Consider the following 11,120-nt stretch of genomic DNA (forward strand, 5'->3'; position numbering starts at 1 on the left):
CTTGATGAAAAACGAATTCTTTTATGATTAAAGAATGTTTGTGTAACAAGCTGTCAATTTATTATTTAGATTTTAAAAGTTAGGTCTAGCGCAAAAACGAGGCGCCATTGTTCTTCAGGGCCAAGTCCACGAAAATAAATTCTTTGAAAATGTCTCACGCTCGACAGAAAGCAGCCAGGATGTTCCCGTTCGGTGAGCGTTCAAATGGAAGTATGCTTGTACTGTATTTAGACGCTCGGGGAGCTCTGTGATGGTTTACGGGAGGCTTACTGTGCCTTTAACCCACAACTACGAAAATTTGTGTCAGACTTTTTTGAACAGGAAAATATGCCTCTATTCAACAGTCACCAACACATGGAAGATGTTTTTTGAAACTTTACAGAAATGTAACACTAGCCTATCTGTGACAATGTTGCTTTTGAATTGAACCCACATTTGTTGAACAGGAGAGAATGTTCCTGTTCAACAGTGGTGCCCAAAACACTGAATCTGACGCTTTTGAATCTTTTCTGTCATCTAACTGAATCTGACGTTTTTGAATCTTTTCTGTCATCTAACCCAATTGCTCATGACTTCATCGATCTTGAACATGCCTACTTTTCAAAGAAAGACAGACAAAAGCGAAATCTGCATGTTAGCCATCTGCCTGAAATGGTCAATGCACTTTTGTAAAATTGTCACAGCTGTTATGCACTTTTGTGAAATGGTCAGTGCTGTTGTGCACTTATGCAAAACTTGGTGCTGTGCTGTTAACATTTGAACAAAATGCATTTTGTTCAAATGTTTAGTGCAACTTGCTACTATATAATCGCTGTATGGGCTTTGTGGTAATAATGCACTGTTGTGAAAAGTTTGCGCTAAATGTTGGCACTATGCATCATTGTTGGAGCACCCTCCTGTAGTAGATGCACCATGCATAAAAATGTACTTATGTGAAATGTTTCGTGTAAATTATTGTCACAATAATGTTTTGTGCGCCCCCATGTATGTGTTCTGTGCTAATAATGCACGGTTGTGAAATGTCCGTACACATTTTGTGGCACTATGTAATTGTTAGTGCATCCTCCTGCGGATGCTTCGTGCTAAAATTGCACTTCCATTAAAATATTGTACGCTCATGTCAACTGGTACTATATTTTCAATTGTTTCTCTGTCAATTTCAGATGTTTGTTTCCAATTACTTCAGTATCTCCCTGTTGCAATTCAAGGTGATTCATTATGCATGTGCCAATTTGAGGTGTTTAATTCTGATTCCTGTATTTACAGTGTAAAATTAAAACTATTGTTTTCAAACATTCCTATGACACCTGGTAATGGTTCTGGGTTTATTAGATTTAGTCAAGTTTTGACTAAATGTTTTAACATAGAGGGGGGAATCGAGACGAGGGTCGTGGTGTATGTGTGTGTGTCTGTCTGTCTGTCTGTCTGTCTGTCGATCTGTCTGTCTGTCTGTCTGTGTGTGTGTGTGTGTGTGTAGAGCGATTCAGACCAAACTACTGGACCAATCTTTATGAAATTTTACATGAGAGTTCCTGGGTTTGATATCCCCGAACGGTTTTTTTTTCGTTTTTTTGATAAATGTCTTTGATGACGTCATATCTGGCTTTTCGTGAAAGTTGAAGCGGCACTGTCACGCCCTCATTTTTCAACCACATTGGTTTAAATTTTGGTCAAGTAATCTTCGACGAAGCCAGGGGTTCGGTATTGCATTTCAGCTTGGTGGCTTAAAAATTATTATCAAAATTAAATTGTCGAAATCAATTTAAAAACACTTTCATCTTATTCCTTGTCGGTTCCTGATTCCAAAAACATATAGATATGATATGTTTCGATTAAAAACACGCTCAGAAAGTTAAAACAAAGAGAGGTACAGAAAAGCGTGCTATCCTTCTTAGCGCAACTACTACCCCGCTCTTCTTGTCAATTTCACTGCCTTTGCCATGAGCGGTCGACTGACGATGCTACGAGTATACGGTCTTGCTGAAAAATGGCATTGCGTTCAGTTTCATTCTGTGAGTTCGACAGCTACTTGACTAAATGTTGTATTTTCGCCTTACGCGACTTGTTACATTTAGTCAAGTTTTGACTAAATGTTTTAACATCGAGGGGGAATCGAAACGAGGGTCGTGGTGTATGTGCGTGCGTGTGTGCGTGCGTGTGTGCGTGCGTGTATAGCGATTTAGACCAAACTACTGGACCGATCTTTATGAAATTTGACATGAGAGTTCCTGGGTATGATATCCCCGAACGTTTTTTTCCTTTTTTTGATAAATGTTTTTGATGACGTCATATCCGGCTTTTCGTGAAAGTTGAGGCGGCACTGTCACGCTCTCATTTTTCAACCAAATTGGTTGAAATTTTGGTCAAGTAGTCTTCGACGAAGCCCGGACTTCGGTATTGCATTTCAGCTTGGTGGCTTAAAAATTAATTAATGACTTTGGTCATTAAAAATCTGAAAATTGTAAAAAAAAAATTTTTTTTCTAAAACGATCCAAATTTACGTTTATCTTATTTTCCATCATTTGCTGATTCCAAAAACATATAAATATGTTATATTCGGATAAAAAACAAGCTCTGAAAATTAAATATATAAAAATTATTATCAAAATTAAATTTTCCAAATCAATTTAAAAACACTTTCATCTTATTCCTTGTCGGTTCCTGATTCCAAATACACATAGATATGATATGTTTGGATTAAAAACACGCTCAGAAAGTTCAAACGAAGAGAGGTACAGAAAAGCGTGCTATCCTTCCCAGCGCAACTACTACCCCGCTCTTCTTGTCAATTTCACTGCCTATGCCGTGAGCGGTGGACTACGAGTATACGGTCTTGCTGCGTTGCATTGCGTTCAGTTTCATTCTGTGAGTTCGACAGCTACTTGACTAAATGTTGTATTTTCGCCTTACGCGACTTGTTTGTAATTTGTATTTTGTTTTTCTGCAATAAATATTTGAAATGGATCTGAGACTGACTTACTACTTTTAGCGCTCTTTTTCACCACATTCCCACGTTCAGATATTGCAATATCAACTCTTCCTTTCTATTTTTTAATTAAAAAGTTTTTTTTTTCTTGTGGCTGTTTGATCAATTCATAGCAAGCATTGACTGAAATAAACAATTTATATATCCAGCACAACATTAACTACCCCGCTCTTCTTGTTGTCAATTTCACTGCCTTTGCCATGAGCGGTGGACTGACGATGCTACGAGTATACGGTCTTGCTGAAAAATGGCATTGCGTTCAGTTTCATTCTTTGAGTTCGACAGCTACTTGACTAAATGTTGTATTTTCGCCTTACGCGACTTGTTACATTTAGTTAAGTTTTGACTAAATGTTTTAACATCGAGGGGGAATCGAAACGAGGGTGGTGGTGTATGTGTGTGCGTGTGTGCGTGCGTGCGTGTAGAGCGATTCAGACCAAACTACTAGACCGATCTTTATGAAATTTGACATGAGAGTTCCTGGGTATGATATCCCCGAACGTTTTTTTCCTTTTTTTGATAAATGTCTTTGATGACGTCATATCCGGCTTTTCGTGAAAGTTGAGGCGGCACTGTCACGCTCTCATTTTTCAACCAAATTGGTTGAAATTTTGATCAAGTAGTCCTCGACGAAGCCCGGACTTCGGTATTGCATTTCAGCTTGGTGGCTTAAAAATTAATTAATGACTTTGGTCATTAAAAATCTGAAAATTGTAAAAAAAAATATTTTTTCTAAAACGATCCAAATTTACGTTTATCTTATTTTCCATCATTTGCTGATTCCAAAAACATATAAATATGTTATATTCGGATTAAAAACAAGCTCTGAAAATTAAATATATAAAAATTATTATCAAAATTAAATTTTCCAAATCAATTTAAAAACACTTTCATCTTATTCCTTGTCGGTTCCTGATTCCAAATACACATAGATATGATATGTTTGGATTAAAAACACGCTCAGAAAGTTCAAACAAAGAGAGGTACAGAAAAGCGTGCTATCCTTCCCAGCGCAACTACTACCCCGCTCTTCTTGTCAATTTCACTGCCTATGCCGTGAGCGGTGGACTACGAGTATACGGTCTTGCTGCGTTGCATTGCGTTCAGTTTCATTCTGTGAGTTCGACAGCTACTTGACTAAATGTTGTATTTTCGCCTTACGCGACTTGTTACATTTAGTCAAGTTTTGACTAAATGTTTTAACATCGAGGGGGAATCGAAACGAGGGTCGTGGTGTATGTGTGTGCGTGCGTGTGTGCGTGCGTGTAGAGCGATTCAGACCAAACTACTGGACCGATCTTTATGAAATTTGACATGAGAGTTTCTGGGTATGATATCCCCGAACGTTTTTTTCCTTTTTTTGATAAATGTCTTTGATGACGTCATATCCGGCTTTTCGTGAAAGTTGAGGCGGCACTGTCACGCTCTCATTTTTCAACCAAATTGGTTGAAATTTTGATCAAGTAGTCCTCGACGAAGCCCGGGCTTCGGTATTGCATTTTAGCTTGGTGGCTTAAAAATTAATAATGAATTTGGTCATTAAAAATCTGAAAATTGTAAAAAAAAATATTTTTTCTAAAACGATCCAAATTTACGTTTATCTTATTCTCCATCATTTGCTTATTCCAAAAACATATAAATATGTTATATTCGGATTAAAAACAAGCTCTGAAAATTAAATATATAAAAATTATTATCAAAATTAAATTTTCCAAATCAATTTAAAAACACTTTCATCTTAATCCTTGTCGGTTCCTGATTCCAAATACACATAGATATGATATGTTTGGATTAAAAACACGCTCAGAAAGTTAAAACGAAGAGAGGTACAGAAAAGCGTGCTATCCTTCCCAGCGCAACTACTAAGCCGCTCTTCTTGTCAATTTCACTGCCTATGCCGTGAGCGGTGGACTACGAGTATACGGTCTTGCTGCGTTGCATTGCGTTCAGTTTCATTCTGTGAGTTCGACAGCTACTTGACTAAATGTTGTATTTTCGCCTTACGCGACTTGTTTGTAATTTGTATTTTGTTTTTCTGCAATAAATATTTGAAATGGATCTGAGACTGACTTACTACTTTTAGCACTCTTTTTCACCACATTCCCACGTACAGATATTGCAATATCAACTCTTCCTTTCTATTTTTTAATTAAAAAGTGTTTTTTTTCTTGTGGCTGTTTGATCAATTGATCATAGCAAGCATTGACTGAAATAAACAATTTATATATCCAGCACAACATGCAATTCATTAACTTTTGACCTTTAACACTTCCCAAAATAAATCTTTGGTGGACATTGCATCGACGCTGTTCATTTTGAATGAACATTTTTCTTGAGATCAGTGGTCTATGCCGGCGCATAGTTGTGTATTGACTGGATCAATCGCCAACTCGCTGCGCGCAGGCGGTAAGTGCCGAAAACCGGAAGAAAGCTGCATTCCGAGAGAAGTCACTTCCGTTTCGCCATTTTTCGATGATGCCAGATAAGTGAACCATGATTTCAAGATGCCCGGTACAAATTGTTGTATGCCTGGATGCAGTGTGAGCTCACTAAGATGTTCAACGCTTAAAACTTTCCATGGTATACCAAACGGAAAAGCGGATGCCGAATGGAGAGCTGCTCTTATCCACAAAATCAACCGTGCTGACACGCTTTTCAACCCGAAGAATGCGAGGATATGTTCCCGACATTTCGAAGAAACATGCTTCAAATACGGTACGTAAAAAACTAGTAATATAGCGAAATATAGAAGAAACCTTTTGCTAGTTTAATCTTAAAGGTAGAAAACTAAGCTTTCATCTGATTGTCTGTGCTGTGTTGTTTTGCTTGTAATGCTTCAAGTGACGAAGTTCTAGTAGTAGTAGATCTACTAGTAGTAGTAGTAACTATAGTACTTTTACAGCTCGCAGACAAAAATTAGCACAATCGTATTCTGAATCATACATTGACAAAGGTGTAATTCTGAGCTATAATTATTTGGTAATGGGGGAAAAAACACTCTTAATCTTTGTTCTTGTGATAATGTGTTTTTGAATATATATATTCTAGTAAACTTCTGGTTTAGATTTCTTCTGTTGTTTTACTCGGTCACTGAGTCAGTCTTGTTCATTCTTGACAGATTTGCAGTAGTGTGTTTTACTAATTCTTGTTTCCATTTTAATACATCTAAATGTATAGGTCTGTTTAGTTCATTTAACTTATAATTTCGACTCAGCATTTTGAACATTTTCTTTGCATGTTTTTTTGCTGGGCCTACAGGCAAGCGAGCACTCATTCCAGGAAGTTTGCCAACCAACCATGTGCTACAGAAGTCAGTAGAAACACCAAAGACTCCAGCCAGGAAACCCCCAGTGAGTAAAAATTGCTGTTATTTGCCCAGTATAGTATTCTATTAGTGATACTGATAGTGATGATATGCTACTTGTAACTCTTTTGTGAGTACCGGTACATGTATACTGGGTGTTTTCTCCGTTTTTGTCCGCTGTCAGTGTGAGATTTATATTGTGGTATAACCTGTTTTTCTAGTTTCATGGTTTAGCCACGACTCACTTTGAATGAGGGTCATCTGCCAGGCATTTAGCTGATTATCTGATTTATAAGTGATATTTTTTAATTTGCTATTTATAAATTACAGTTACAGTAAACTAACACTGTCGCACAAAGTATGTGACTTTAAAAAAAGATTTGTTTGAAATCATGTGAGCTCTGTCCACTAGATGATGGAGAAGGGAATTTTTCCAGTTGAGTCTGCAACATGGATTTTTTCTCTCTCGGATAACAAATACAGTATGGTAGGACAAATTTAGGGTTGGTGTGGCGATAACTTCTTCTTCTGCGTTCGTGGGCTGAAACTCCCATGTACACTCGTGTTTTTACGTGTATGACCGTTTTTACCCCGCCATTTAGGCAGCCACACGCCGCTTTCGGAGGAAGCATGCTGGGTATTTTCGTGTTTCCATAACCCACCAAACTCTCACATGGATTACATGATCTTTTCCGTGCGTACTTGGTCTTGTGGTTGCGTGTAATCACAAAAGGGGATAAGTCCCTAGCAGGTCTGCACACAAGTTGACCTGGGAGATCGGAAAAATCTCCACTCTTAACCCACCAGGCGGCCGCGGCCGGGATTCGAACCCTTGACCTTCCGATTACGAGGCCGACGTCTTACCACCCCGCCACAGCGCCCGTCTTGTGGCGATAACAATAAAGATATGTCATAGTGACTTGACTAATTGATTTGAATTCTGCTGCAGGTCAGTCGCCCCCCACCTCCTGCTCCTGACCTGGTTGCCTACTACAACTTCGAGGAAATACGACAGGACACCCTTCAGCTTGCTGCACCATGGTGTCTCTTGGAGAACAGCAAGGAACAGATACAGGTGGGAATAACCGAAGCCAGCCAAGTGAAACTGTTGTCCTCTACGTTATGATTGCGTACTCCAGCAGACATCAACTTGTGGTCGACGTGCGTGGGTTTTGCTCAAAATACGTAAGTATTCGTCAGTGTTTGGCTTCTCGAATTAAGTTTCAACTTAATCTCTGTCTCGAACCACAGGCGGAAGGTATCGTTCACTGGACCACTACTTACATAGAAAGACTATACTGAACGAATCGTCGGTAAGCTTACCACACTGTCATACTGTCATACTCATAGTGATATCACTGATACATTTGTACAGGTAAACATGGCTGTTTGCTGAAAAAATCGTTGTGAAAAATTGTAATGTCTCTGAAGTTTGATTCAGTCCGTCATTCATTTTGATGTGAAGTCAACCCTTGGTGAGGCTAATACTAATATTGTTTTGATCTGTATTCTGCCAGTGCCATTGCCAACTGCCATGGTTGTTCTTGTGGAGTTCTAGAACAAGCTCTGGTTTGAATGACCAGCTAAAATTAATGCTAATAGTAAATAAGTACATTATTTTTGCATTAGCGGGGTATACAAAATATTTTATTAAAAAAATACCGCATGGTTTTGCTTGATCAAATCATTTATCAGCTAACAATATGCTTTTATTTCAGTTGGACCTGACTTGAGCATGGTTCCGTTGTCTCCGCAACAACAGCTTGATTGAGATACAGGCATGTCCAGTTTTCAGCAAGTGCAGGCTGAGTGTGAAGATCTGATGGCTGATCTAGACACAACATAAGCTGCTTGACACTATTCCAAGGTAAGCGAGAAGCTTTGAAAATAGTTACTTTAATTCAGTAATGCGTAATTATGTATGCAATACTCCTGCTGGTGAGTTCACTACAAACAGGTACTACATTAGAACTAGAAGAATAGGTTCCACAAGAACATTTCTGACTGTTGATGCCACTAAAACTCTCGTTACATCCTGCATTCTGTGTAGATTAGATTACAGCAAATCCCTTCTCATAGGCTGCCCTGACTCCACTCTCCAACCCTTGCAAAAAGTACAACACTCTGCAGCACTCCTCTCATGAAAGAACTTCACTGGCTTCCTGTGTCTCAACGTATTAGGTATAAAGCTGCCTGCTTCTGCTACAAGATCATCTCTGAATCGGCACCTGCCTATCTTTCGGAACTGGTCTCCCTCTACACTCCCTCTCGCACCCTTCGTTCTTCTGCTGATGCTCGACTTCTCCGTCAAGGTTGCTTTAAGCGCAAGGCTCATGGCTTCCGCACGTTTTCATATCATGTCCCTCAGTTATGGAATTCACTCCCCTTTCTATTACGTCACTCTCCATACATTTCATCTTTTAAGTCCAATTTGAAAACTCACTTGTTCCAACAACATTACGATAGTTCCTTAGGCCAAACAAAAAAATAGTCTGTTTACGGTAACATCGGCCCAAAAAATAGGGTCGGTAGGTCGGGATTTTTTTTTTCTCCAAAAAACATTATCAAATTATTTTGCCAAAAAACAAACTTTGTTTTAAAATTTTGATTTTTTTTCTTTTTTTCCCAAATGCCAAAAAAAAGTCTAGGGTCGCGCAAAAAAAATAAGGTCGGTCGGGATACCGTTAACATACTTCTTTTTTTTGGGCCTTAGCATAGAGTCTGGGGATGTGAGATGTGCAAGATGTGTTGTTTGAATCTGACAGTGATTGTATGAACTTTTTATACACGTATTGTTGTCACGCGCTTTGAACTTCTGATAAGGCGCTTTATAAATGCCCGTTATTATTATTATTATTATTATAAGTAGATACACACTTGTAAACTTATGTTAGTTTTCACACGTGAGCATGAAGTGCCTTTATGAGGGATGTATAGGGGCTTGCAATATTGAATTTGAGGGATGTTTGCAGTTATATAATATATTAGCACAGCTCAGTTTTCTTCAGGGTTCCGTGAGAACAGTGAAATTCTCCTTTGAGGACTGAAAAATATCTTGGATAATTGGTCTTAATTGGGGTGGGGGGGGAGATTTAAAACATAAGTACATTCACATGTGTTTTTCATTTTTACTGTGTAAAGGTGGGGAGGTCCTTCTCTACTTGTTTCTTTGTTTTCCCATTGACATATATTTTTGTTCTTGTCTATATTTTGTACATAGGAGCTGTCCTCATCCCCAGCCGACTGTTTCCGCTGAAGCCGTGAAGGATGCTTCTTCATGTAGGCGTGGACATCTTTTTCGTCGCCGTGCAAGGCTTCCAGTTCCAGTACCATATAATTTTGTGAATACTCTGGGGACCTGTCATCAACTTTGGAAGGACGCTTTATTTTAACACTTTGTACCCCATCTATGTTGACCAAGATTTTTTAAGCCGAGACCAGCTGTGCTGCAGCAGGTCACTCAGAATTGTAGAAACTGTATCAACAGGCTAGAATCCTGGCGTTAGATCAACGTTACAGGAAGCGACTGAAGCTAACAGTCTAAGCAGGATGCGGATATGTGCCGAATGATAACAGATGCAATGTACATAGTGACTGTGTGTACCTGGGAGACAAGGAGTTAAGACCACATCTGAACTGAGGATTTAGTCTCTCCATAATCAAACGCTGAAGAAGATTTCAGAATGAACTTTGTTAGATAAATTATGGTTGTTATGATCGTCACATTTTAGGTCCCCCCCTCCCCCCCTTTTCAAACTTCCCCGCTTTTCAGACCTTACATTTTTGGATTTTCTGTTCACAACCTGTTGTACATTTACCTACATATTAAGCAGGTTTCCTCCTTTTTAAGACCAGCTTATTTGTTTATTCTTGGAGGCCTGAAAAGGGGGTTTGGAAGGACACTGTATTTGTTTGTTCGAAATTCAGAATTCAAATAATTCTTCATCAACGAGTTATTACTGCCTCACCATAGCAGTTAGGCCAGTCTTACTAACTCTTACTTTTATTAATGTGCCGTGATGCAAAGACGTTGAGCAGTTTTCAGATGTTTATGAATCCAGGGCTTTCAAAATTTACTGACATGTTGGACTCCATGACATCCAAACATGAAGTTCAGTTACCCCTTTTTAACTTTGAAGGTCACATTGTGGACGAATTTTTAGCAAAAAGTTGGAACATGGTATGACTGTTCTTACTCACAAGGGAAGTGATTTTGTTATTTACTGATTTTCATTTTGTGTGGCCTTCTTTCACCCATTTAATCATTCATAAATGTTCATACCCAAGGGAAGTAATTCACATATATCTATGGCCAATGTTTTCACAGGGCATCTCCCCCCCCCCCCTCCCAACACACACTCACATGGGCTAAAACTTACATGGCATTTATGGGTATGACGCTCTTACTCACAAGGGAGGTAATTTACTGATGGTGTGTTTTCATTTCGTGTGGCCTTCGCCGATTTAAATAATTTATTTTAGCTTATCCAATTATAGTGTGGATGAACACTGTCTCCACTCAAAATAGTCCTTTGCTATTGTACATTGTGAATCAGCATTTTTGTTTTTGTCCTGTTTGAATAAAGTGCAATCATTTTACAACCAAAGTGTTAATGTTAAAGATGTTTACATAATGTGTGAAGGATGATGCATTTGAAAACTAATATTGTTAAATGTAAATTGACCTGTGACAAGTCAGCATAGTGCAATATCCAAGCATGAAACCCGCACACAATTCCCAAACAACATGCTTTCTTTTCCACAAAATGCCATCCAGTGGAAAACAATTATGTGAACGTCATAACATGGTGTTTTTTTACATTAATAATC

At 38.6% G+C, this 11,120-nt stretch overlaps 1 protein-coding gene across 2 annotated transcripts; it reads left to right on the top strand.

Annotated features, from left to right (window-relative positions):
* Nucleotides 1-5,373: 5,373 nt before the first annotated feature.
* LOC138955987 (uncharacterized) lies at nucleotides 5,374-10,897 on the top strand. 2 transcript variants are annotated; one of them, XM_070327470.1, is made up of 5 exons: nucleotides 5,374-5,701; nucleotides 6,245-6,336; nucleotides 7,240-7,475; nucleotides 8,009-8,157; nucleotides 9,511-10,897. In XM_070327470.1, the coding sequence occupies exons 1-3, from the start codon at nucleotides 5,491-5,493 to the stop codon at nucleotides 7,414-7,416; spliced, it is 480 nt and encodes a 159-aa protein (XP_070183571.1). In that variant the 5' UTR covers nucleotides 5,374-5,490; the 3' UTR covers nucleotides 7,417-7,475; nucleotides 8,009-8,157; nucleotides 9,511-10,897. The 2 variants fall into 2 exon arrangements, with proteins under 2 accessions (XP_070183571.1, XP_070183572.1); XM_070327471.1 differs by having other exon boundaries at nucleotides 7,240-7,365.
* The last annotated feature ends 223 nt before the right edge of the window (nucleotides 10,898-11,120 follow it).

The sequence above is a fragment of the Littorina saxatilis genome, unplaced genomic scaffold (assembly GCF_037325665.1).
Source record: "Littorina saxatilis isolate snail1 unplaced genomic scaffold, US_GU_Lsax_2.0 scaffold_144, whole genome shotgun sequence".
NCBI classification, from domain to species: domain Eukaryota; kingdom Metazoa; phylum Mollusca; class Gastropoda; order Littorinimorpha; family Littorinidae; genus Littorina; species Littorina saxatilis.

Coding starts and splice junctions, on each gene's coding strand:
- LOC138955987 (XM_070327470.1), top strand. CDS start 5,491: ATGCCCGGTACAAATTGTTGTATGCCTGGATGCAGTGTGAGCTCACTA. Junction 5,702..6,244: donor AGAAACATGCTTCAAATACG/GTACGTAAAAAA, acceptor CTGGGCCTACAG/GCAAGCGAGCACTCATTCCA. Junction 6,337..7,239: donor CTCCAGCCAGGAAACCCCCA/GTGAGTAAAAAT, acceptor ATTCTGCTGCAG/GTCAGTCGCCCCCCACCTCC.